This window comes from Plectropomus leopardus, chromosome 3 (assembly GCF_026936395.1).
Source record: "Plectropomus leopardus strain MGB_pleo_1.0 chromosome 3, ASM2693639v1, whole genome shotgun sequence".
Taxonomy (NCBI): domain Eukaryota; kingdom Metazoa; phylum Chordata; class Actinopteri; order Perciformes; family Serranidae; genus Plectropomus; species Plectropomus leopardus.
This window is the reverse complement of record NC_142178.1, coordinates 41,157,770-41,185,256: the sequence shown is the minus strand read 5'-3', so window position 1 is coordinate 41,185,256 and position 27,487 is coordinate 41,157,770. Positions and strand designations below refer to the sequence as shown.

At 43.9% G+C, this 27,487-nt stretch overlaps 2 protein-coding genes across 6 annotated transcripts in view; both read right to left on the bottom strand.

Annotated features, from left to right (window-relative positions):
• Positions 1–7,840: 7,840 nt before the first annotated feature.
• Positions 7,841–21,098, bottom strand: mtif2 (mitochondrial translational initiation factor 2). 3 transcript variants are annotated; one of them, XM_088075083.1, is made up of 14 exons: positions 20,939–21,098; positions 19,533–19,693; positions 19,309–19,435; positions 17,039–17,210; positions 16,799–16,959; positions 15,276–15,452; positions 14,976–15,115; positions 14,733–14,857; positions 14,392–14,596; positions 13,481–13,733; positions 13,104–13,244; positions 12,218–12,382; positions 10,672–10,812; positions 7,841–8,314 (listed from the first exon to the last, which is right to left on the bottom strand). In XM_088075083.1, exons 2-14 carry the CDS (start codon positions 19,689–19,691, stop codon positions 8,145–8,147), a joined length of 2,136 nt encoding a protein of 711 aa, XP_087931209.1. In that variant the 5' UTR covers positions 19,692–19,693; positions 20,939–21,098; the 3' UTR covers positions 7,841–8,144. The 3 variants fall into 3 exon arrangements, with proteins under 3 accessions (XP_087931209.1, XP_087931210.1, XP_087931211.1); XM_088075084.1 differs by having other exon boundaries at positions 13,481–13,730; XM_088075085.1 differs by having other exon boundaries at positions 19,309–19,432.
• Positions 21,099–21,595: 497 nt separating this feature from the next.
• The window catches only part of LOC121938751 (echinoderm microtubule-associated protein-like 6), a 43,342-nt gene continuing 37,450 nt past the window's right edge, over positions 21,596–27,487 (bottom strand). For all 3 annotated transcript variants that reach the window (XM_088075080.1, XM_088075081.1, XM_088075082.1), the window contains 3 exons: positions 27,094–27,247; positions 25,510–25,610; positions 21,596–24,699 (listed from right to left, as the gene is read on the bottom strand). In XM_088075080.1, coding sequence (XP_087931206.1) covers positions 24,675–24,699; positions 25,510–25,610; positions 27,094–27,247 — 280 coding nt within the window. In that variant the 3' untranslated portion in view covers positions 21,596–24,674. The remainder of the gene's footprint in view (positions 24,700–25,509; positions 25,611–27,093; positions 27,248–27,487) is intronic.

Genomic DNA, 27,487 nt, shown 5'->3' with positions numbered 1-27,487 from the left:
AGTTGTTTTCAGCCATTTTTAGGCGCGGTCGAATTTTGACTTTTTTAGCCATACTATACTATTGCCTCTTTTGGCCATTTTGCAACGTCTTAAATTCTGAAGTTTTTGGCGTTTTTTGGTGTTAGTTTCCACTTTGTACAACATAACAGCGTTACTCTGAGCTATTCTAAGTTGTTTTCAGCCATTTTAGGAAGCGGTCAAATTTTGACTTTTTTAGCCATACTATACTATTGCCTCTTTTGGCCATTTTGTGACGTCCTAAATTATGATGTTTTTGACCTTTTTAGTCTTTGTTTCCACTTTGTACAACATAGCAGCGTCTCTCTGAGCTATTCTAAGTTGTTTTCAGCCATTTTTAGGAGCGGTCAAATTTTGACTTTTTTAGCCATACTATACTATTGCCTCTTTTGGCCATTTTGTGGCGTCCTAAATTTTAACGTTTTTGGTGTTTTTTGGCCTTTGTTTCCACTTTGTACACCATAACGCGTCTCTACGAGCTATTCTAAGTTGTTTTCAGCCATTTTTAGGAGCGGTCAAATTTTGACTTTTTTCGCCATACTATACTATTGCCTCTTTTGGCCATTTTTGTGACGTCTTAAATTCTGAAGTTTTGGCGTTTTTGGCCTTTGTTTCCACTTTGTACAACATAACGTGTCTCTCTGAGCTATTCTAAGTTGTTTTCAGCCATTTTAGGAGCGGTCAAACTTTGACTTTTTTGCCATACTATACTATTGCCTCTTTTGGCCATTTTGTGGCGTCCTAAATTATGATGTTTTGACCTTTTTGGTCTTTGTTTCCACTTTGTACAACATAGCAGCGTCTCTGAGCTATTCTAAGTTGTTTTCAGCCATTTTAGGAGCGGTCAAATTTTGACTTTTTAGCCATACTATACTATTGCCTCTTTTGGCCATTTTGCGACGTCTTAAATTCTGAAGTTTTTGGCGTTTTTGGCCTTTGTTTCCACTTTGTACAACATAACGTGTCTCTCTGAGCTATTCTAAGTTGTTTTCAGCCATTTTAGGAGCGGTCAATTTTTGACTTTTTTAGCCATACTATACTATTGCCTCTTTTGGCCATTTTTGTGACGTCCTAAATTTTAACGTTTTTGGCATTTTTTGGCCTTTGTTTCCACTTTGTACAACATAACGCGTCTCTACAAGGTATTCTAAGTTGTTTTCAGCCATTTTTAGGAGCGGTCAATTTTTGACTTTTTTCGCCATACTATACTATTGCCTCTTTTGGCCATTTTGTGGCGTCCTAAATTTTAACGTTTTTGGTGTTTTTTGGTCTTAGTTTCCACTTTGTACAACATAACGCGTCTCTACGAGCTATTCTAAGTTGTTTTCAGCCATTTTTAGGAGCGGTCAAATTTTGACTTTTTTCGCCATACTATACTATTGCCTCTTTTGGCCATTTTTGCGACGTCTTAAATTCTGAAGTTTTTGGCGTTTTTTGGTGTTAGTTTCCACTTTGTACAACATAACGCGTTACTACGAGCTATTCTAAGTTGTTTTCAGCCATTTTTAGGAGCGGTCAATTTTTGACTTTTTTCGCCATACTATACTATTGCCTCTTTTGGCCATTTTTGTGACGTCCTAAATTTTAACGTTTTTGGTGTTTTTTGGTCTTAGTTTCCACTTTGTACAACATAACAGCGTCTCTCTGAGCTATTCTAAGTTGTTTTCAGCCATTTTTAGGAGCGGTCAAATTTTGACTTTTTTAGCCATACTATACTATTGCCTCTTTTGGCCATTTTGCGACGTCTTAAATTCTGAAGTTTTTGGCGTTTTTGGTGTTAGTTTCCACTTTGTACAACATAACAGCGTTACTACGAGCTATTCTAAGTTGTTTTCAGCCATTTTTAGAGCGGTCAATTTTTGACTTTTTCGCCATACTATACTATTGCCTCTTTTGGCCATTTTGTGACGTCCTAAATTTTAACGTTTTGGTGTTTTTGGTCTTAGTTTCCACTTTGTACAACATAACGCGTCTCTACGAGCTATTCTAAGTTGTTTTCAGCCATTTTTAGGAGCGGTCAAATTTTGACTTTTTTCGCCATACTATACTATTGCCTCTTTTGGCCATTTTTGCGACGTCTTAAATTCTGAAGTTTTTGGCGTTTTTTGGTGTTAGTTTCCACTTTGTACAACATAACGCGTTACTACGAGCTATTCTAAGTTGTTTTCAGCCATTTTTAGGAGCGGTCAATTTTTGACTTTTTTCGCCATACTATACTATTGCCTCTTTTGGCCATTTTTGTGACGTCCTAAATTTTAATGTTTTGGTGTTTTTGGTCTTAGTTTCCACTTTGTACAACATAACGCGTCTCTCTGAGCTATTCTAAGTTGTTTTCAGCCATTTTAGAGCGGTCAAATTTTGTCTTTTTAGCCATACTATACTATTGCCTCTTTTGGCCATTTTGCGACGTCTTAAATTCTGAAGTTTTTGGCGTTTTTTGGTGTTAGTTTCCACTTTGTACAACATAACAGCGTTACTACGAGCTATTCTAAGTTGTTTTCAGCCATTTTAGGGCGGTCAAATTTTGACTTTTTCGCCATACTATACTATTGCCTCTTTTGGCCATTTTGCGGCGTCTTAAATTCTGAAGTTTTTGGCGTTTTTGGTGTTAGTTTCCACTTTGTACAACACAACGTTTCTCTACGAGCTATTCTAAGTTGTTTTCAGCCATTTTTAGGAGCGGTCAAATTTTGACTTTTTTCGCCATACTATACTATTGCCTCTTTTGGCCATTTTTGTGACGTCCTAAATTATGAAGTTTTTGGCGTTTTTTGGTGTTAGTTTCCACTTTGTACAACATAACGCGTTACTACGAGCTATTCTAAGTTGTTTTCAGCCATTTTTAGGAGCGGTCAAATTTTGACTTTTTTCGCCATACTATACTATTGCCTCTTTTGGCCATTTTGTGGCGTCCTAAATTGTGAAGTTTTGGCGTTTTTTGGCCTTTGTTTCCACTTTGTACACCATAACGGCGTCTCTCTGAGCTATTCTAAGTTGTTTTCAGCCATTTTAGAGCGGTCAAATTTTGACTTTTTTCGCCATACTATACTATTGCCTCTTTTGGCCATTTTGTGGCGTCCTAAAATTTAACGTTTTTTGTGTTTTTTTGTCTTTGTTTCCACTTTTTACAACATAGCAGCGTCTCTCTGAGCTATTCTAAGTTGTTTTCAGCCATTTTAGGAGCGGTCAAATTTTGACTTTTAGCCATACTATACTATTGCCTCTTTTGGCCATTTTGTGACGTCTTAAATTCTGAAGTTTTGGCGTTTTTTGGTGTTAGTTTCCACTTTGTACAACATAACGCGTTACTACGAGCTATTCTAAGTTGTTTTCAGCCATTTTTAGGAGCGGTCAATTTTTGACTTTTTTCGCCATACTATACTATTGCCTCTTTTGGCCATTTTTGTGACGTCCTAAATTTTAACGTTTTTGGTGTTTTTTGGTCTTAGTTTCCACTTTGTACAACATAACGCGTCTCTACGAGCTATTCTAAGTTGTTTTCAGCCATTTTTAGGAGCGGTCAAATTTTGTCTTTTTTCGCCATACTATACTATTGCCTCTTTTGGCCATTTTTGCGACGTCTTAAATTCTGAAGTTTTTGGCGTTTTTTGGTGTTAGTTTCCACTTTGTACAACATAACAGCGTTACTCTGAGCTATTCTAAGTTGTTTTCAGCCATTTTTAGGAGCGGTCAATTTTTGACTTTTTTCGCCATACTATACTATTGCCTCTTTTGGCCATTTTTGTGACGTCCTAAATTATGATGTTTTTGACCTTTTTTAGTCTTTGTTTCCACTTTGTACAACATAACGCGTCTCTACGAGCTATTCTAAGTTGTTTTCAGCCATTTTTAGGAGCGGTCAAATTTTGACTTTTTTCGCCATACTATACTATTGCCTCTTTTGGCCATTTTTGTGACGTCCTAAATTTTAACGTTTTTGGTGTTTTTTGTCCTTAGTTTCCACTTTGTACAACATAACGCGTCTCTACGAGCTATTCTAAGTTGTTTTCAGCCATTTTTAGGAGCGGTCAAATTTTGACTTTTTTCGCCATACTATACTATTGCCTCTTTTGGCCATTTTTGTGACGTCCTAAATTGTGAAGTTTTTGGCGTTTTTTTGGCCTTTGTTTCCACTTTGTACACCATAACGCGTCTCTACGAGCTATTCTAAGTTGTTTTCAGCCATTTTTAGGAGCGGTCAAATTTTGACTTTTTTCGCCATACTATACTATTGCCTCTTTTGGCCATTTTTGCGACGTCTTAAATTCTGAAGTTTTTGGCGTTTTTTGGTGTTAGTTTCCACTTTGTACAACATAACGCGTTACTACGAGCTATTCTAAGTTGTTTTCAGCCATTTTTAGGAGCGGTCAATTTTTGACTTTTTTCGCCATACTATACTATTGCCTCTTTTGGCCATTTTTGTGACGTCCTAAATTATGATGTTTTGACCTTTTTAGCCTTTGTTTCCACTTTGTACAACATAACGCGTCTCTACGAGCTATTCTAAGTTGTTTTCAGCCATTTTTAGGAGCGGTCAAATTTTGACTTTTTTCGCCATACTATACTATTGCCTCTTTTGGCCATTTTGTGGCGTCCTAAATTGTGAAGTTTTGGCGTTTTTTGGCCTTTGTTTCCACTTTGTACACCATAACTGGCGTCTCTGAGCTATCCTAAGTTGTTTTCAGCCATTTTTAGGAGCGGTCAAATTTTGACTTTTTTCGCCATACTATACTATTGCCTCTTTTGGCCATTTTTGCGACGTCTTAAATTCTGAAGTTTTTGGCGTTTTTTGGTGTTAGTTTCCACTTTGTACAACATAACGTTACTCTACGAGCTATTCTAAGTTGTTTTCAGCCATTTTTAGGAGCGGTCAAATTTTGACTTTTTTCGCCATACTATACTATTGCCTCTTTTGGCCATTTTTGTGACGTCCTAAATTATGATGTTTTTGACCTTTTTTAGTCTTTGTTTCCACTTTGTACAACATAACGCGTCTCTACGAGCTATTCTAAGTTGTTTTCAGCCATTTTTAGGAGCGGTCAAATTTTGACTTTTTTCGCCATACTATACTATTGCCTCTTTTGGCCATTTTTGTGACGTCCTAAATTTTAACGTTTTTGGCGTTTTTTGGCCTTTGTTTCCACTTTGTACACCATAACGTGTCTCTACGAGCTATTCTAAGTGGTTTTCAGCCATTTTTAGGAGCGGTCAAATTTTGACTTTTTTCGCCATACTATACTATTGCCTCTTTTGGCCATTTTTGCGACGTCTTAAATTCTGAAGTTTTTGGCGTTTTTTGGCCTTTGTTTCCACTTTGTACAACATAACGTGTCTCTACGAGCTATTCTAAGTTGTTTTCAGCCATTTTTAGGAGCGGTCAATTTTTGACTTTTTTCGCCATACTATACTATTGCCTCTTTTGGCCATTTTTGTGACGTCCTAAATTTTAACGTTTTTGGCATTTTTTGGCCTTTGTTTCCACTTTGTACAACATAACGCGTCTCTACAAGGTATTCTAAGTTGTTTTCAGCCATTTTTAGGAGCGGTCAATTTTTGACTTTTTTCGCCATACTATACTATTGCCTCTTTTGGCCATTTTTGTGACGTCCTAAATTTTAACGTTTTTGGCATTTTTTGGCCTTTGTTTCCACTTTGTACAACATAACGCGTCTCTACGAGCTATTCTAAGTTGTTTTCAGCCATTTTTAGGAGCGGTCAATTTTTGACTTTTTTCGCCATACTATACTATTGCCTTTTTTGGCCATTTTTGTGACGTCTTAAATTCTGAAGTTTTTGGCGTTTTTTGGCCTTTGTTTTCTCTTTGTACTACATAACGTCTCTCTGAGCTATTCTAAGTTGTTTTCAGCCATTTTTAGGAGCGGTCAAATTTTGACTTTTTTCGCCATACTATACTATTGCCTCTTTTGGCCATTTTTGCGACGTCCTAAATTTTAACGTTTTTTGGCCTTTTTTAGTCTTTGTTTCCACTTTGTACAACATAACGCGTCTCTACGAGCTATTCTAAGTTGTTTTCAGCCATTTTTAGGAGCGGTCAAATTTTGACTTTTTTCGCCATACTATACTATTGCCTCTTTTGGCCATTTTTGTGACGTCCTAAATTTTAACGTTTTTGGTGTTTTTTGGCCTTAGTTTCCACTTTGTACAACATAACGCGTCTCTACGAGCTATTCTAAGTTGTTTTCAGCCATTTTTAGGAGCGGTCAAATTTTGACTTTTTTCGCCATACTATACTATTGCCTCTTTTGGCCATTTTGTGGCGTCCTAAATTGTGAAGTTTTGGCGTTTTTTGGCCTTTGTTTCCACTTTGTACACCATAACGCGTCTCTCCGAGCTATTCTAAGTTGTTTTCAGCCATTTTTAGGAGCAGTCAAATTTTGACTTTTTTCGCCATACTATACTATTGCCTCTTTTGGCCATTTTTGTGACGTCCTAAATTATGATGTTTTTGACCTTTTTTGGTCTTTGTTTCCACTTTGTACAACATAACGCGTCTCTACGAGCTATTCTAAGTTGTTTTCAGCCATTTTTAGGAGCGGTCAAATTTTGACTTTTTTCGCCATACTATACTATTGCCTCTTTTGGCCATTTTTGCGACGTCTTAAATTCTGAAGTTTTTGGCGTTTTTTGGCCTTTGTTTCCACTTTGTACAACATAACGTGTCTCTACGAGCTATTCTAAGTTGTTTTCAGCCATTTTTAGGAGCGGTCAAATTTTGACTTTTTTCGCCATACTATACTATTGCCTCTTTTGGCCATTTTTGTGACGTCCTAAATTTTAACGTTTTTGGCATTTTTTGGCCTTTGTTTCCACTTTGTACAACATAGCAGCGTCTCTACGAGCTATTCTAAGTTGTTTTCAGCCATTTTTAGGAGCGGTCAAATTTTGACTTTTTTCGCCATACTATACTATTGCCTTTTTTGGCCATTTTTGTGACGTCTTAAATTCTGAAGTTTTTGGCGTTTTTTGGCCTTTGTTTCCACTTTGTACAACATAGCAGCGTCTCTGAGCTATTCTACGTTGTTTTCAGCCATTTTTAGGAGCGGTCAAATTTTGACTTTTTTCGCCATACTATACTATTGCCTCTTTTGGCCATTTTTGCGACGTCCTAAATTTTAACGTTTTTTGGCCTTTATTTCCACTTTGTACAACATAACGCGTCTCTTCGAGCTATTCTAAGTTGTTTTCAGCCATTTATAGGAGCGGTCAAATTTTTACTTTTTTCGCCATACTATATTATGCTGGTTTCACCTAATTTTTCAGCATGCAATAAATCAAGCCATAAGGTGGCCATCATAGTGTGGCACGTCGATAAACGCGACAATATGGCATTTTGAACAAACTGCTGTTTTTGAAGTCAAAAATCACCATTATATAGCATGGTCAAAATTGCCACAGCATTGCATGACGAAAAATCAGTCGAAAATGCGGCCGTTTTTGACATAGAAAACAGTCTTATAATATAGCAAGTCAAATATTTTTTTTAATCTCTGCTCACACAAAAAATTCCTCTGTACCTGACCTGCCTGCCTGCGCACGTACAAATGGCAAACTTCCTGAAACCTTTCAGGTTTATTAAAGTATGGGGGAACGCTGACAAACGTGCTGCTCGCCAAACCGACCAGACTAATTTTGATTTGATTTTAGAACTTTTAAAGACTTTTATACAAATTAATTTAGATAGGATGTTGTCATTTTAGGCCCAAAACAATGTGTCCAATTAAGAGGCAGGTTTTTCCTCGTATTATTTTCTTCTTTTTTGTCTCTTATCAGTTTAATGAGGGTCGGCTTTGACTCAGTCTCATTGGCTTGTCAATCGACTTCAAGTCTCTTTATTCATGACGATTAATGTGAAATAAAATGTTTCTAAAACAAAACAAAAACAGCTGTTCAACTTTTAGGGCTTAAAAGAAAGAAGAGTCCCCGTAAACCTCCAGCTGGCTTTGCTGAGCTTTGTATGTCAAAATGAGGACGACAGGAAGTGATGTCACGCTGATGATTCACGATCGAAATTCAAAACGTTACATAGATAACGTTGACGAAACTAATTTTAGATCTTTCAGTTCAGTCTGCTGAACTTCAGCACAAAAGATGCCGAGACTCGGTGTTCAGAAGCCAGGGTCCCAGGACGTAACCTGCGGAGCCTCCAGCTCCTCGAAACAGACGACGACGTCACCGGGCATGAAGTCGACCTCGGCGTCAGCTGACAGACCGCACTCCATCCCCACCTTCACCGTCTGAACGTCGTCTTTGTGGTGCTTCAACGCCACCAGAGAACCTGCAGAGAGGCACACCAAAAAAAGTCACGACGGAGCGGGTCGAAAAATGTAACAGTGCAGTATGATGATAAAACGCTGGAAGAGTCACAGTTAAATTTGTTAGGAAGAACTCAGTATAGTACGTTGAAAAATGCCAAGATAAAACATGCTGATAAAACCGAAAAAGTTGTTTCAAATGTCAAAAATGGCCAAAATGTAGCATGTCGAAAAACAGCTAAATAAGTCACTGTTTCAAATGTAAAAAAGACCATAGCATAGCATGTCAGTAAATACGGTGACTTTTTCAGCTGTTTGTTTTTTTTTGTCCATAAAAATTCATATTACAGCATTTTTTTTTAAAAAAAAAGTGAGAAACCGGTCGGAAAAGTCACAGTTCTTCATGTCAAACACAGTCATAGTAATGAATGTCTCAACGTGTCTTTATTTATGTCGGCAAACCACAATATTATAGCGCGTCAGAAAAATGGCAGAAAAAGTTTCAAATGTTGATAAAAGTCACAGTTTAGTAGGTCGAAATACAACATATTGAAGCATCGAAAAAATCCGGTGTGACAGGTGTGTCTCAGGTGTGTCTCAGGTGTGTCAGGTGTGTCAGGTGTGTCTCAGGTGTGTCTCAGGTGTGTCTCAGGTGTGTCAGGTGTGTCAGGTGTGTCAGGTGTGTCTCAGGTGTGTCTCAGGTGTGTCAGGTGTGTCTTAGGTGTGACAGGTCTGTCAGGTGTGTCTCAGGTGTGACAGGTGTGTCAGCTTGTCTCAGGTGTGACAGGTGTGTCAGGTGTGTCAGGTGTGTCTCAGGTGTGTCTCAGGTGTGACAGGTGTGTCTTAAGTGTGACAGGTGTGTCTCAGGTGTGACAGGTGTGTCAGACGTCTAAGGTGTAACAGGTGTGTCAGGTGTGTCTCAGGTGCGACAGGTGTGTCAGGTGTGTCTCAGGTGTGACAGGTGTGTCAGGTGTGACAGGTGTCTCAGGTGTGTCTTAGGTGTGACAGGTGTGTCTCAGGTGTGACAGGTGTGTCAGGTGTGTCTCAGGTGTGTCAGGTGTGTCTCAGGTGTGTCTCAGGTGTGTCAGGTGTGTCTCAGGTGTGACAGGTGTGTCAGACATCTAAGGTGTGACAGGTGTGTCAGGTGTGTCTCAGATGTGTCAGATGTGTCTCAGGTGTGACAGGTGTGTCTCAGGTGTGACCGGTGTGTCAGACATCTAAGGTGTGACAGGTGTGTCAGGTGTGTCTCAGGTGCGACGGGTGTGTCAGGTGTGTCTCAGGTGTGTCAGGTGTGTCTCAGGTGTGACAGGTGTGTCAGGTTGTCTCAGGTGTGACAGGTGTGTCAGGTGTGTCAGGTGTGTCTCAGGTGTGACAGGTGTGTCTTAAGTGTGACAGGTGTGTCTCAGGTGTGACAGGTGTGTCAGACGTCTAAGGTGTAACAGGTGTGTCAGGTGTGTCTCAGGTGCGACAGGTGTGTCAGGTGTGTCTCAGGTGTGACAGGTGTGTCAGGTGTGACAGGTGTGTCAGGTGTGTCTTAGGTGTGACAGGTGTGTCTCAGGTGTGACAGGTGTGTCAGGTGTGTCTCAGGTGTGTCAGGTGTGTCTCAGGTGTGACAGGTGTGTCAGACATCTAAGGTGTGACAGGTGTGTCAGGTGTGTCTCAGATGTGTCAGATGTGTCTCAGGTGTGACAGGTGTGTCTCAGGTGTGACCGGTGTGTCAGACATCTAAGGTGTGACAGGTGTGTCAGGTGTGTCTCAGGTGCGACAGGTGTGTCAGGTGTGTCTCAGGTGTGTCAGGTGTGTCTCAGGTGTGACAGGTGTGTCAGGTGTGTCTCAGGTGTGACAGGTGTGTCAGGTGCGTCTCAGGTGTGTCTCAGGTGTGTCAGGTGTGTCAGGTGTGTCTCAGGTGTCTCAGATGTGTCAGATGTGTCTCAGGTGTGACAGGTGTGTCAGGTGTGTCTTAAGTGTGACAGGTGTGTCTCAGGTGTGACCGGTGTGTCAGACATCTAAGGTGTGACAGGTGTGTCAGGTGTGTCTCAGGTGCGACAGGTGTGTCAGGTGTGTCTTAAGTGTGACAGGTGTGTCAGACATCTAAGGCGTGACAGGTGTGTCAGGTGTGTCTCAGGTGTGACAGGTGTGTCTCAGGTGTGACAGGTCTGTCAGGTGTGTCTCAGGTGTGACAGGTGTGTCAGGCATCTAAGGTGTGACAGGTGTGTCAGGTGTGTCTCAGGTGTGACAGGTGTGTCTCAGGTGTGACAGGTGTGTCAGGTGTGTCTCAGGTGTGACAGGTGTGTCAGGTGTGACAGGTGTGTCAGACATCTAAGGTGTGACAGGTCTGTCAGGTGTCTCAGATATTTCAGGCGTGACAGGTGTGACTCACCCTCCCAGATGGCGTCTCGACCGCGGATCACTCTGAACTTGAGTCGTCGGTCCAGCAGACCTTTCTGGACTCGACAGCCAGCAACAGGAACCTTCTTCTTCCCCACGGTGACATCAAAGATGGCGAGCACCGCGGCTTCACCTGGACGAGCAGAGACGGAGAGAAACCGTTCCTGTCAGGTCCGAGTTGTTTCTCTGGTTGACAAGCAGGACTTATTACGTGTCTCACAGAGAGGACGACTACACTTCATATACAGAAATATTGCACATCAGCGGGGAGACCTCAAACCAGAGACATCCGCTGATCCCCATCCCACTAATGTTTATATTATATATATACTGATATTGATTACGTATAAGCAGTTACAGATGAATAGGCCACGCCCACTTCTGCCAATCAATATGGCCCTTCAGACTTTGGCTACCACTTGGCCCCAGAGCATGAACACCAAATAAGGTCAAGTGCGGTCCACTGGATTTTCAGGGACATATTTTTGTTTTTTTCCTGTTCATTGAGAGTCACTTCCTGTTCAGTGGGAATCCCGTTATTTACCTACCTTTTATCGAAATTCAATGAAACTTGGTCGGTTTGTTTAGATCGTCTTTTAAAGTGTTTCCACTAAGTTTAATCAAGTTTTTTGGCAGCCATATTTTTTGACCAATCTGTCTCGTTGATAACAGAAAGTTGCATTTTTATCTGAAGTCAATCATCATGGTCCAAAGGGCATTTTTGTAGAGGACATAGAGCTAGACTTATGAGTCAAATTTAACATCAATACGGCTTTTGATATGATCTTTGGAGGGGGGGGGGTTTGGGCTGAGTAGTCGTCGTTGAGCAGTATCGTGTGTGGGCGGGGCTGACCGGAGCTCCTCGCCATGATGCCGGCTCTCATGCTGCATCGTGTTAGTTGTTCTGTTTGTGTAGTTTAGCACTCTGTCAGTATCTGCAGACGGTTTTTGTCTTTTCTGTTATCTTCGTGCTTTTATTACCATCTGACTTGAGGAAGCTCAAATGTCGCCACACTTCAATTTGAAACTAAAGGGAGGATCAGTATCGCCTAGCGAGGAGCCTTTGCTTCGTCTAAGTTACGTTGGCGAGCTGTCTCTAGTCTCGGACATGACGTAGGACGTTGAACATGTATTGATGTGGCACGTCGAGCAAGCGAAGTCAAAAGTAGATTACGCCCCCGACTTTCAAAAAGAGTATCCCGGTTCATTTTTCATCTCATCGCTTTGAATCTCACATATTTTTTATTGATTTTTTACTGCCTCGCGATGCATCGTTACGATCCAAAGTTGCAGTTTAGTTTATTATCAAAAAGGATGAGAAGTGCACGCTGCGTACAATTGCTGAAAAAAACAATTCAAACGCACAGTTTTTCTAATGTCACAACCTTTGTGTGAACACTGAAAATTATTGTGGATCAGTAAAGATCGGTTCTGTCCCGAGACGGCGGGACGTCCTCTCAGGGGCTTTTTTGTCTTTTCAATCAGAAACAAGAAATGAAAGTGATTTTATGTAGAAGAGCAGCGGCAGAGTTTCTCACCGATGATGTTCTCAGACACGACCGGAGGCAGCTTCCCGCTCAGCTCGTCCTTCAGCTCGTCCATCAGTTTGTAGATGACGTTGTGCAGCCTCAGCGGGACGCCGCGTCTGTCCGCCAGCTGCTGGATCCACCTGCTGGCCGCCACGTTGAAGCCGTAAATGGAACCTGGCGAGAAGGACAGAGGGTCAGAGACACTTCCTGTCGGAACCGATTGCGGTTTCTCCATCGTTTTCATCAACGATATCATTTACCACATTACAGAAACACACATCCATAACGTTCACACTCACACCGAGACGACCGCCAACACAAACACAACGATTTAACTCTTTGACGGCTGACAAACACAAAAGGAATGGTGCACGTTTGGTGATGTTTGTTTTGGGAGCCCGCAGATTTGGAAAGTTTTCTTTAAAAATCACAAAAAAATGTTTAAAGAAAAAAAAGCTCCGACAGGTTTTTTAAATAACCAACAGGAAACCAAACCACAAACAACGTTAACACCAAATTAAAAATAAACTATTACTAATAACATCAATAATAATAATTATTGGTCTGGCGAACTGTCCCGGGTGACCCCGCCTTTCAAGCGGTTACAGAAAATGACTGACTGATTGATTAATAATAATTATTATTATTATAGCCAAAAAAACAATTAAAAAAACACCAAAAAGTGTGAAAGAAAAAAAAATCACCTAAAGTTTGAAAAACAAAATTACAAGAAATTTAAAGGAAAATAAAAAAAGGTTTTCAAAGAAACAAAAGACAAAAGTTTTTAAAAATCACCAAACATGAAAATAACAAAACTTTTTTTCCTTCACAGGTTCGGGCCGAGTCCCCAAATGTCCTCCAGTCCCGGAGACGCCTCCGGACCGCTCCTCGTTACCTTTGAACGCGTCGGCCATGTTGACGTCGGTCTCTGAAACGTCTCCGATGCCGAAGTGGATCACGTCCAGCTGACACTGCTGCTGGGCGTCGTACGTGTCCAGGATGTTGAGGATGGTCTCCACGGAGCCGTCCACGTCACCTGCAGGTCAAAGGTCACAGTCATGGAAAAAAAACCTGCCAAAAATTTTAAAAGAAAGAAAAAAAATCCCCAAATATCTTTAAAGAGCAAAATATTGTTCCAAAAATGACAAAAGTTTAAAGAAAAAAAAGCCAAACATCTCAAAAGAAAAAACAAAACTGAAACTAAAACAAACTATCAGAGCGTGTGCGTGTGTGTGCGTGTGCGTGTGTGTGCGTGTGTGCGTGCGTGTGTACCTTTGATGATGAGCGGCAGGCTGTTCTCGGCGCTGTCCGTCTTCTCGCTCGGCCTGGCGGCAAACTTGCTCTTATTGGCCTGGTACAGCAGCGACTTCCTCTTCCTCCAGCTCAGGTGAGTAAGCCCCTCCCTCTCCTTCCTGTACTCCTCCAGGTGTTGTTTCTGTTTGAGCTCGATGACGCCCTGCTCCTCCTGCAGCTTCAGCTGCTCCTCCTCGTACCTCCTCCACTCCACCACCTCCTTCGCTTGCTGCTGCTCCGCCACAGACAGACAAACTCTTTATTCACTGCACACGCACACGCCGCTGCACACGCACTCACTCACACACGCACATACACACGCACGCACACACACACACGCACGCACGCACACCACTGCACATACACGCACACTCACACACATACTCTCACACACACACACACACACACACACACACACACACACACACACACACACACACACACACACACACATTCACACACACTCACACACTCACACACACACTCACACTCACACACACACACACACACACACACACACACACACACACACACACACACACACACACACACACACTCACACATTCACACACACTCACACACACACACTCACACTCACACATACTCACACACACACTCACACACACACTCACACACTCACACTCACACATACTCACACTCACACATACTCACACACACACACACACACAGTAGAGTGCTCTGTGGTGTGTTTGCAGTCAGACAGCAGGGGGCGACACACTCACGGTTGTCATGGTTACAGTCTGAGGTCTCACTCATCAAACATCTTCAGAAAACTAAAAACAAAAACAAACGGATCGCCTGCAGAGACAGGAGGGGGACGACGGGACGGACAGGTGACCTCCGAAGACTCGAGCGGGTTTTGTTCTCACCTCAGACTCGACCTCCAGGATGACCTCGCCGGCGGACGGCAGCTCCTTCCAGCCCACCACCTCCACCGCCGCGCTCGGCCCCGCCTCCTTCACCGCTTGCCCGTTCTCATCAAACAGGAAGCGTACTTTGGCCCAACTCCTCCCTGCCACCAGCACGCAGCCGCGCCGCAACGTCCCCCGTTGCACAATTGCCGTCGTTACAAGACTGAGGACACAGGACATAACCATCAGATCAGAACCAGAACCAAGAGTCACATCTAGAAGCTACAGAACCAGAGTCACAGCTGGACCCCCATGTGGAACCCATGCAGTAGAACCACGGTTCTGTCCCGATGACTCACCCTTTGCCTCGGTCGGTGCGGCTCTCGATGACGAGTCCCTCCACGGCGCCGCTCGGCTCAGCCTTCAGCTCCAGAACTTCTGCCAGCGCCACCGTGGCCTCCACTAGAGCCAGCAAGTTGTCGCCCTGACGACAACGACAACAACAACAACAACAACGACAACGACAACATCATAGATAACAAACATCAACAACAACAAACATCAACAGACGTGCTGACTCGGACTCGCTGGTGGCGGCTCACCTTGAGCGCAGACACGTGGATGGCCTGAACGTCTCCTCCGAATTCTTCGCAGACGACGTCGTGAGCGAGCAGCTCCTGTTTCACCCTCTGAGGGTCGGCCTGACGCTTATCACACTTATTCACCGCCACGATCAGCGGCACTGCGACGCCACGGAGACGAGAAGTAAACACATCACAGGAACAGGAAGTAAACACACCACAGAGACAGGAAGTAACATCAGAGTAGAAACACGGCAGAAACACTGTAGAAAGCCGTGTGGTGTTCAGCCCTCAGCCGTGTCTGCCAGGTGGCGCTCGTACCTTTGGCTCTCCTGGCGTGCCGTATGGACTCGACCGTCTGGTTCATGACGCCATCGTCAGCCGCCACCACTAGGACGACGATGTCGGTGGCGTCTGCTCCACGGGCTCTCATGGAGGAGAAGGCGGCGTGACCCGGCGTGTCCAGGAAGGTGATCTTCTCACCTGTAGGCAGCTGGACTGGGAACAAAACCCACAGCAACAGTTTATCATACGTGATTATATGTGTGTGTGTGTGTGTGTGTGTATTTATGTGTGTGTGTGTGTGTGTGTGTGTGTGTGTGTTTTTATGCGTGTGTGTGTGTTTTTATGTGTGTTTTTTATGCGTGTTTTTGTGTGTGTGTGTTTTTATGTGTGTGTGTGTTTTTATGTGTGTGAGTGTATTTTTATGTGTGTGTGTGTGTTTTTATGTGTGTGTGTGTGTGTGTGTTTTTATGTGTTTTTATGCGTGTTTTTGTGTGTGTGTTTTTATGTGTGTGTGTTTTTATGCATGTTTTTATGTGTGTGTGTGTGTGTTTTTCTGTGTGTGTTTTTGTTGTGTGTGTGTGTTTTATGTGTGTGTGTGTTTTTATGTGTGTTTTTATGCATGTTTTTGTGTGTGTTTTTATGTGTGTGTTTTTTATGTGTGTGTGTGTGTCTTTTTATGTGTGTGTGTGTGTTTTTATGTGTGTGTGTGTTTTTATGTGTTTTTATGCGTGTTTTTATGTGTGTGTGTTTTTATGTTTTTATGCGTGTTTTTATGTGTGTGTGTTTTTATGTGTGTGTATGTTTTTATGTGTGTTTTTATGTGTGTTTTTATGCATGTTTTTATGTGTGTTTTTCTGTGTGTGTGTTTTTCTGTGTGTGTGTGTGTGTTTTTCTGTGTGTGTGTTTTTCTGTTTGTGTGTGTGTGTCTGTGTTTTTTATGTGTGTGATTGTGTGTGTTTTTATGCGTGTTTTTCTGTGTGTGTTTTTCTGTGTGTGTGTGTCTGTGTTTTTATGTGTGTGTGTGTGTGTGTGTTTTTTATGTGTATGTGTCTTTTTATGTGTGTGTGTGTGTTTTTTATGTGTGTGTGTGTGTGTGTCTCTTTATGTGTGTGTGTGTGTGTGTGTCTTTTTATGTGTGTGTGTGTGTGTCTTTTTATGTGTGTGTGTGTGTTTTTCTGTGTGTGTGTGTTTTTTATGTGTGTGTGTGTGTTTTTTATGTGTGTGTGTGTGTGTGTGTTTTTTATGTGTGTGTGTGTGTGTTTTTCTGTGTGTGTGTGTGTGTGTGTTTTTATGTGTGTGTGTTTTTTATGTGTGTGTGTGTTTTTTATGTGTGTGTGTGTGTGTGTTTTTTATGTGTGTGTGTGTTTTTTATGTGTGTGTGTGTCTGTGTGTGTGTGTTTTTTATGTGTGTGTGTGTGTGTGTGTGTCTTTTTATGTGTGTGTGTCTTTTTATGTGTGTGTGTGTTTTTATGTGTGTGTGTGTCTGTGTGTGTGTGTTTTTTATGTGTGTGTGTGTGTGTGTGTGTGTGTGTGTGTTTTTATGTGTGTGTGTGTATTACCCAGGAATGCTCCGATGTGTTGTGTGATGCCTCCGGCTTCTGTGGAGACGATCTGGCTCTTCCTCAGGCTGTCGAGCAGCGTGGTCTTTCCGTGATCCACGTGACCCATGATGGTGACCACGGGGGGTCGCGGCACCAGGCGTGACGGGTCAGCTGGAGGTCTGAGGGGAGCAGAGGTCAGAGGTCAGAGGTCAGCAGGTGTCCTCTGAGTGATGTCAAGGGGACTTCCTGGCTGTGTACCTCCTGTGGACGTCCCTGTTGGGTCTCTCTCGGCTCTCGCTCAGTTTGGCCCACCTGAACTTCATCCCTGAGCGGGTCACCACCTCCTTGATCCACTTCTCCTCCAGAACCGAGTCCGGCTCCAGAGAGTCCACATCGACCGCTGTGTTCAGCAGAGCCTCCAGCACGTGATCTGAAGACACATCCAGCATCATCATCCATCAGCGTTATCCTACACAACCTCTGACCCCACAGCAACCAACCAACCAACCAACCAACCAACCAACCAACCACTGACCCCACAGCAACCAACCAACCAACCAACCAACCAACCAACCTCAGACCTCACAGCAACCAACCAACCAACTGACCAACCTCTGATCCCACAGCAACCAACCAACCAACCGACCAACCTCAGACCCCACAGGAACCAACCAACCAACCAACCTCAGACCCCACAGCAACCAACCAACCAACCAACCTCTGATGCCACAGCGACCAACCAACCAACCTCTGACCCCACAGCAACCAACCAACCTCTGACCCCACAGCAACCAACCAACCAACCAACCTCTGACCCAACAGCAACCAACCAACCAACCAACCAACCTCCGACCCCACAGCAACCAACCAACCAACCAACCTCTGACCCCACAGCAACCAACCAACCAACCAACCAACCTCTGACCCCACAGCAACCAACCAACCAACCAACCACTGACCCCACAGCAACCAACCAACCAACCAACCTCAGACCCCACAGCAACCAACCAACCAACCAACCAACCTCTGACGCCACAGCGACCAACCAACCAACCTCCGACCCCACAGCAACCAACCAACCGACCAACCTCTGACCCCACAGCAACCAACCAACCAACCAACCAACCAACCGACCAACCTCTGACCCCACAGCAACCAACCAACCAACCAACCTCAGACCCCACAGCAACCAACCAACCAACCAACCGACCAACCTCAGACCCCACAGCAACCAACCAACCAACCGACCAACCACAGACCCCACAGCAACCAACCAACCAACCAACCTCCGACCCCACAGCAACCAACCAACCAACCAACCGACCAACCTCTGACCCCACAGCAACCAACCAACCAACCGACCAACCTCTGACCCCACAGCAACCAACCAACCAACCAACCTCAGACCCCACAGCAACCAACCAACCAACCGACCAACCTCAGACCCCACAGCAACCAACCAACCAACCGACCAACCACAGACCCCACAGCAACCAACCAACCAACCAACCTCTGACCCCACAGCAACCAACCAACCAACCAACCAACCTCTGACCCCACAGCAACCAACCAACCAACCAACCAACCAACCAACCTCTGACCCCACAGCAACCAACCAACCAACCAACCAACCGACCAACCTCAGACCCCACAGCAACCAACCAACCAACCAACCAACCTCTGATGCCACAGCAACCAACCAACCAACCTCTGACCCCACAGCAACCAACCAACCAACCTCTGACCCCACAGCAACCAACCAACCAACCTCTGACCCCACAGCAACCAACCAACCAACCTCTAACCCCACAGCAACCAACCAACCTCTGACCCCACAGCAACCAACCAACCAACCAACCTCTGACCCCACAGCAACCAACCAACCTCTGACGCCACAGCAACCAACCAACCTCTGACTCCACAGCAACCAACCAACCAACCAACCAACCTTTGACCCCACAGCAACCCACCAACCTCCGACCCCACAGCAACCAACCAACCAACCGACCAACCTCAGACCCCACAGCAACCAACCAACCAACCAACCAACCTCTGACCCCACAGCAACCAATCAACCAACCAACCAACTTCTGACTCCACAGCAACCAACCAACCAACCAACCTCTGACCCCACAGCAACCAACCAACCAACCGACCAACCTCAGACCCCACAGCAACCAACCAACCTCTGACGCCACAGCGACCAACCAACCAACCTCTGACCCCACAGCAACCAATCAACCAACCAACCAACTTCTGACTCCACAGCAACCAACCAACCAACCAACCTCTGACCCCACAGCAAGCAACCAACCAACCAACCTCTGACCCCACAGCAACCAACCAACCAACCTCTGACCCCACAGCAACCAACCAACCAACCTCTGACCCCACAGCAACCAACCAACCAACCAACCTCTGACCCCACAGCAACCAACCAACCAACCTCTGACCCCACAGCAACCAACCAACCAACCTCTGACCCCACAGCAGTAAACCTTACTGAGAGCTGGTTTCTTGTTTCTTACCAAAGTCTTTGTTCATGGCATCAGCGAGCGCCGCCACCGTCATCCTCTGTCTGATCTCCACATCCTGTTTGTTCACTTTAGCTTTGACCTTCTGGATCTTCTGGTCCTTCTTCTGACCTTTGACCTGCTGAAATGTCGGTAAATAAACCTCAGAGGAGCAACTGCAGAGCATCAGGAGATCAAAAACTCAGCGGTTTGGAACGCAGCCGGACCCTCAGGCTCACCTGTTTGGACGCCAACTTCCTGCTCTGAGGATGAGTGAGCAGGGGGGCGGAGCTTCGAGGAGGGCAGAGGAGGGGCCGAGACAGGAAGCCGCTGAGCAGAGCCGGGTCGACGCGGACGAGCCGCCGGGCGCCGCGCATCACTGATGACATCACGTTCATCCCTGCAGAGACAGACAGAGACGGCAGCTTCCTGTTTCCTGTTTCTTTTAGGATTTCTCTGTTTTTTTATTTGTTGTTGTTTACTGATCAAAAACAAATCAACGAAATCTGAAAAACGAAACGCGCTCACAGCGTCGCTTCACGCAGTGCTTCACGCGTCGCTTCACGCAGCGCTTCACGCGGCGCTCCGCATGACTGCAAAATAATAAAATATTAGAAAAAAATCTGTCAATCAAACTGTTTTTTGAGAAATCTGCTACACGGACCTTTTTCTTTAAGAACGTACAGTAAGGTTCTCTTTTCTCTCTCAAACTCTATAATTTTTTTCTTTTCAGCTATTTTTTTTTCTCTTTTTTTTGTTAAGATATTTTTGGGCTTTTTTAGCCTTTATTGGATACAGAGAGAGGGGACGCAATCGCCGCGGCCACGTCTCGGCCTCTGTACACGGGCGCCCGCTCTACCCACTGAGCCAGTGACGCCCTGATCTTTGGTGATTTTTAAAATCTTTTATATATTTCTTTTCAGCTGTCTGTGATTTTTTTTCCATGTAAAACTTCTGGTTTTTGTTTTTTTCTTTGAATTTCTTTTGCAATTTTTCCTCTAAAACTGTTGGGCATTTGCTTTTTCTTTTAACCTTTTTGGGCTGCTTTTTTCCCTTTCAATTTTTTCGTGCCTTCTAAAACTTTTAACTTTTTTTAAAAATATGTTTGCATGTTTCTTCTTCATTAAAAAATGTGGTAATTTTTTATGCGATTTTAAGAAACTCTCCAATCTTCTCCAATCAGATTTTTTAATTTTGTTTTTCTTTACTATTTTTTTTTAGCTATTTTTCTTCCTTAAATCATTATTTTTTTTATTAAGAAAACATGCCTTCCAATCCATCTTACCTGCCAGATACAAAATCCCTAAAATGAGATCAGCCAGAAACTGTAAAAATAGAAATTATCGTCATATTTTTAAATTTCCAACGATCCTTGAACACATCAGTCAGAGACGCCTCCTCCGCTGATAAATAACGAACAGTCCCTGAGGCAAACAGCGTGACGTCAGCTCCCCTTCTCAGGTACAGGTGACGTCACAGGTGTTAGCGGGTTAAAATCAGCGCCGAACGGTCTGACGGGACCAAACACCGAGCGATCACGTGTTCAGGTGTTTCTACCTGACGGAGACAAAAACCTCAAAGTCTGAGCAGCTGCGAGCCGCGCGCACGGGACACCGGAAACACGCACACCCGCTCAGTGTCTCACCTGTCAGTGACGCGTCTCCTCTCAGCTCATCCTGAAGGTCACCGGCTGGTTACCGGCTGGTTACCGGCTGGTTAACGGCTCCGCTGCCGCGCAGTGTCACCGTGATCCGAAGGTCCGACCGGCCGGCGCCATGACAGTCAGCGCATGGGCTGACGGGAAGAGCCGAAGAGCGGCAGTGAGGAACAAAGAGGGGCCCCTGGAGGAGCCGAGGGGCCCGCAGCGCCCCCCGGAGGGCCGGCGGAGGGACTACTTCCTCCTCCTCTCTGCTATTTTATATACAGTATATATATATATATATATATATATATATATATATACAGTATATATATATATACATACATAAACACGTGTGTGTGTGTGTGTGTGTGTGTGTGTGTTTTATAAGAAGTGCCAAAAAGTTGAAAAAAAATAAAAAATACTTAACTGTTTTTCTTTATAATTCGCCAAACAAGTTAAAGATTTCAAAAATGCTTTCTTTAAAAATTGCAAAAAATGTTTTTTTCCTTTTAATTGTCCAAATGTTTTCTCTATAAGTCATCAAATATTTCAAAAGGGAAAAATTGTAGTCTTTAAAAAATGACTCAACCTTTTTTTCCAGAATCAGCAAAAAAGAAAAAAAATCCACAAAAAAATTTAAAGACAAAAACACATTCAGGATTAATGTTTTGGGTTTTTTAAAATTGCATAAAAAAAGTTTTTGAAATTGACAAAAAAAATTGAGAAAACAATCACTAATTATTTTGTTACAGACTTACAAAATAACTGAACCACAACAAGATTCACACAGAACAAAAACACAAAGATTACACAGAAGAGCTCACATCCGTCTCTCTAGAGATTCAAAAGATTAAATTTTTACTCCAGAAAATGTCTCAGACACAAACTGAGCCCTCTGAAGTCAGATGTCACACTTTGGTTACAAAGAAGATTCAAAGCTTCTTCCATGAAATGTGTTTTTTTTCCACAGTGAAAACAGGTAAAATGATCACAAGCAGTTATTAAAACGTACCACATTTAAATGATAAAGAATAACTTCTGTGCGCAAATCATTCAAAAATAAATCAAAACTCATGCAATAATTAATACATCGAATGTGCTGTAAAATCTCCACAGAAAGCTCCGTGCCACCATGTTTCGCTTTCATTCTTAAACTTTTATTGTAAAACGTGTAACGACACTGAGCACAGTCATCGATCCTCTCAGCGCACCGTAAACTCTGGACAAACCGAAATAAAGGATTTCACGACACGTTTCTGTGAACAGGACGAGTCTGCGCGGAAACGTCCCGCCTTTACCTAAAAACACTCACAGGAACAGCTACAACACTTTTCATTTCACAAAATAAAGCAAACACGCACCTGCAGGATCCCAACACGTGAACGTCCTCTCAGCGACACGTCGGGCTAAAAATACCAATGACTGACGTCACCACTGTCAAATCTCTAACGTCACAACAACAGCAGACTCAGAGGAGTGAAAGGGTTAAAAAAGGGTTAAAACATCAGCGCACAAGTTCCGATTCACACGATGGTTCGACTGTTCGGAACGTTTGCTCGCGTCGTGAAACGAGATGAGACCCGATACCGAACCCTGCGGAGCTCCGAGAGCGCCGGTCCGCCGCTCTGCAGCCGCACCTTCCAAACCTGGACCCTCCTCGGGGTTTTTGTGCGATTTAACCCTTTGAAAGCAGAGAACATTGGTTTGACTTTTGTTTTCAAAAGCGTGGGGAAAAAGGCAACAACCAACTTGGCAAGAAATGTTTCAGAAACTGCAAGAAATGAGTAAAAGGTGACAAGAAAATGATTTTTAAAAAGATGAGGGGGTTATTAGAAAATGATCCAAAAGATGAGATGTAATTTTATATTTAAAATCACACTTCCAAAAAAACGGAATAATTATTTTCAGCACTTTTTTGGGATTATTTTGCTATTTTATGTGTTAGTTTGTTTTTGCTTATTTTTCAGGCTTTTTTCTGATTGTTTTTATTATTTTTTTTACAAATTTCTTGCTAATTTTTGGGCCATGTCTTGTTCAGTCGCTTGTTGCCTTCTCCCCCCTCCTTTTTTGAAGGAAATCAAGCCAATTTCCTCAGATTTGAATGCTTTAAATAAAAATAAAACGTCTTCAGTATCTGATAGTAAAGGAGCCTCCAGCCAATCACAGCTGAGCGTCTGAAGAGGACATTTCCTGCAGAGTCACGTCTCACGTTAACCCTCCTGTCATGTTGACGGGGAAACGCACCTTTTTAAAAGTTTAAAAATACAGAAAAAATATTTTTGTAAAAGTTGTAAACATTATTAAAACATGAAATGCAGTTTTAAGATGTAAAATTGAGCTTAAAGGGTCAGTTTGACAGCAAATTATTCAAAAAGTGTTGAAAAAAGTTTTAAAACAAATGTGGTGAATGTTTTTTTTTTACACGTGTGCAGAAAAAAGTTTAAAACTGATAAAACGAGCGAATTCTCATCAGTCAAGTGTGAGGTTAAAAACTCGATTACACTAATTATTGATCAAATGGATATTAACTGAGCTAAACTTAATGTTTATGGAGACACGAGGGTTCACGACGAGAAGCTGATCTGCAGGAGAAATAAAATATATATACATATATATATGTGTGTATAAATATATATATATATACGATTTTTATTTTCTCGCTTGATTTCTGTTTTTCTTCTCGTAATTAAGGAGTTTGCAGCATAAACTGCAGCGAATAACTTCAGCAGAAGCTTCACACTTCACGTGTTTCTTGGACGTGAGGTCGATAAACGACGATAAATATTCACGCGTTCAGACTCCCGATGTGACTGATGGATGCTTTAATTCACGCTGTGAAAACGTTGAAAAATCGACCTCATTGCATCACGTTTTTGCAGCGATATTCACGTTTTTTCAGTTCAGACGACAAAAACAGTTCAGAACGTTTTCATGCAAATAAATCACACGCAGACAAAAAGCCGCCCGGCGCACGACGACACAAGTCTGAAAAAAACAGACATCATTCTGCAGATAATATTTTTCTGGCCTCTCGTTTCCACGACGTCGTTTTCATCGTTTATCTTTTGACGCCAACATGCTGAGTTTCACATTTAGCACCTTTGAATGACGTGGACAGACCGGTCCTCGGGTTCTTCAGAGAACACAGGATCCTTTAGGGCAGAATTTCCCTTTAAATCCTCAAAAAAAGCAGCATTCAGTTTCTTCAAGTTTTATTTCTACAGAGGACTAAAAGACTTTTGTCCGTCCTCTGTGCGGAGACGTCGACCGCAGATTCATTTTCTACCTAAAATATTCACTAATATTCTCTTTAGCGTATTTCGAGGTAGAAATCTTGTTATTTTTTGAACAGTTTAAATATGTGGGATCGAACTCAGATCCATCTTTGCTGCGTTTGTTTCTACTTGAAGTCCTGCAGTGAAATATGACGCCATCGTCAGCATCGTACGGGAGAGAAGACGACGCGGCGTTCGTCCCCCTCCTCTGTAAAAAGCCCTAACTGAAGAGGTCTGCTAGCACCACAGTTTTCAATAAAGTTGTATCAAATGTTTGGTCAGAGTGTGTGAAAAAGGCACGTCCCAGCACGCGCACACGGCTACGTCACGCTGCAGAACTACAGAGCGCCGGCGCCACAGGTTCGATCCCGCCGGAGTCACAGTCCAGACTCCCTGTCCTGTGGGTTCAGGTGATGGCGGAGCCGAGAGCAGCGTCACAGGAGGAGAAGAAGAAGCCGGAGGACTCACTGACATTTCCACACAAACAAACTGCAACAAGAAAAAACCCAAAATCATCAGACAGAAGAAACGCTCTCAAATCCAGCGCTCACACACACTTTCTCACAATAACTTTCCAGGACTTTTCCAGGACTTAAAGACAAATTTCAAAGACCAAACATTCTTGGAAACAAGCATCGAAACTCCTCATTGGTTGTTTTTTAATCACTTTATAACATTTATATATATATATATATATATATAATATAAAAAAATAGGAGATCAGAACAGGATGGGGGGGGCATAAAACTTTTACAGGCTGATTTTTTATTTATGTCACTGCTGATTTTTGGTCATTTTTCCTTTCACTTTTTATGCATTTCGTTCCTTTACAAAATTTGGGCCATTTTAAAATTTTTATATAATTAATAATTATAATTAAATTTTTCAGGGGAAATTTTAAAGAAATAACTTCATAACTTCAGGGCTGTTTGTTATTTCTGGGGGACTGAAGAGAGACGCCTGATTTTTGAATATTAGGGGAAGAACATGCAGCTTTAAATGGCTGGACTCTGGATTTATTTTCTGCCATTTTTTTGGCCTTTTATTCTACTTTTTTTTTTTTTGCTAATTTTTAAAAACATTTCTGTATTTTTTATGTTTTGAAAAACATTTTGAACATATTTTGTAAATTTTGTTCTTTGAAATATTTTGTCCATTTTAAAATTCTGTGACTGTGAATACATTTTTGGGATGTTTCTTTCCTTTACATTTTGTTTTTAATTTTTAAAAATATATTTTATAACTTGGGGACTCTCTGATGCTCCTGATTGGACATTATTGTCTCTCCCGTCTCCTCACCTGCAGTCGCTGCCGCCGGCGCTGATGACAAACTTGTCGTCACACGAGAAGCGGATGTTGGTGACGTGAGCCGAGTGGCCGAAGTAGCGCTTGTGTTTTGCCTGAGAGAGATCAGGAGGAGCAGAGAGGAGGAGGTGAGAGGAGCAGAGAGGAGGAGCAGAGAGGAGGAGGTGAGAGGAGCAGAGAGGAGCAGAGAGGAGGAGATGAGAGGAGCAGAGAGGAGGAGCAGAGAGGAGGAGGTGAGAGGAGCAGAGAGGAGCAGAGAGGAGGAGATGAGAGGAGCAGAGAGGAGGAGATGAGAGGAGCAGAGAGGAGGAGCAGAAAGGAGGAGCAGAGAGGAGGAGGTGAGAGGAGCAGAGAGGAGGAGCAGAGAGGAGGAGATGAGAGGAGCAGAGAGGAGGAGCAGAGAGGAGGAGATGAGAGGAGCAGAGAGGAGGAGGTGAGAGGAGGAGATGAGAGGAGCAGAGAGGAGGAGCAGAGAGGAGGAGGTGAGAGGAGCAGAGAGGAGCAGAGAGGAGGAGATGAGAAGAGCAGAGAGGAGGAGCAGAAAGGAGGAGCAGAGAGGAGGAGGTGAGAGGAGCAGAGAGGAGGAGCAGAGAGGAGGAGATGAGAGGAGCAGAGAGGAGGAGCAGAGAGGAGGAGATGAGAGGAGCAGAGAGGAGGAGCAGAGAGGAGGAGATGAGAGGAGCAGAGAGGAGGAGCAGAAAGGAGGAGCAGAGAGGAGGAGGTGAGAGGAGCAGAGAGGAGGAGCAGAGAGGAGGAGATGAGAGGAGGAGATGAGAGGAGCAGAGAGGAGGAGCAGAGAGGAGGAGAGAGGAGGAGCAGAGAGGAGGAGGGGAGAGGAGCAGAGAGGAGGAGCAGAAAGGAGGAGCAGAGAGGAGCAGAGAGGAGGAGCAGAGAGGAGGAGGTGAGAGGAGCAGAGGAGGAGCGGAGAGGGGGGGAGAGGAGGGGAGAGGAGCGGAGAGGAGGAGGGGAGAGGAGCAGAGAGGAGGAGCAGAGAGGAGCAGAGAGGAGGAGGTGAGAGGAGCAGAGAGGAGGAGATGAGAGGAGCAGAGAGGAGGAGCAGAAAGGAGGAGCAGAGAGGAGCAGAGAGGAGGAGCAGAAAGGAGGAGATGAGAGGAGCAGAGAGGAGGAGCAGAAAGGAGGAGCAGAGAGGAGCAGAGAGGAGGAGCAGAAAGGAGGAGCAGAGAGGAGGAGAGAGGAGGAGCAGAGAGGAGGAGGTGAGAGGAGCAGAGAGGAGGAGCAGAAAGGAGGAGCAGAGAGAAGGAGAGAGGAGGAGCAGAGAGGAGGAGGTGAGAGGAGCAGAGGAGGAGGAGAGAGGAGGAGAGAGGAGCAGAGAGGAGGAGGTGAGAGGAGCAGAGGAGGAGCAGAGAGGAGGAGAGAGGAGGAGAGAGGAGCAGAGAGGAGGAGGTGAGAGGAGCAGAGAGGAGGAGAAGAGAGGAGCAGAGAGGAGGAGCAGAGAGGAGCAGAGAGGAGGAGCAGAGAGGAGGAGCAGAGAGGAGCAGAGAGGAGGAGGTGAAGTGAGGAGGTGGAAAGACTAAGTCGTATGTTTCAGGCTTTTTCTGGCTCACAAAGTGAACTCACGAATTTCTCGCAGCAGGGGAAGTCGAAGAGCTTGATGAGGCCGAAGTCGTCTCCGGTCACCAGATTGAGGCCGGCGTGCGAAACACACGCACAGTTCACGTCCGCCTTCTCTGTGTTACGAGGCCAAACTCCGAGAACCTCGTCGCCCAGCGTGCTGACGACACACAACCACAAACAGCAGTGTGACTCTCTGAGACTCTCTGTGACTCTGAGACTCTCTGAGACTCTCTGTGACTCTGAGACTCTCTGAGACTCTGAGACTCTCTCTGTGACTCTGAGACTCTCTGAGACTCTCTGAGACTCTCTGTGACTCTGAGACTCTCTGTGACTCTGAGACTCTCTGAGACTCTCTGTGACTCTGAGACTCTCTGTGACTCTGAGACTCTCTGAGACT

Coding starts and splice junctions, on each gene's coding strand:
- mtif2 (XM_088075083.1), bottom strand. CDS start 19,691: ATGAACGTGATGTCATCAGTGATGCGCGGCGCCCGGCGGCTCGTCCGC. Junction 16,960..17,038: donor AACAGGGACGTCCACAGGAG/GTACACAGCCAG, acceptor TGCTCCCCTCAG/ACCTCCAGCTGACCCGTCAC. Junction 10,813..12,217: donor CGTGTCTGAGAACATCATCG/GTGAGAAACTCT, acceptor CTGCTCGTCCAG/GTGAAGCCGCGGTGCTCGCC.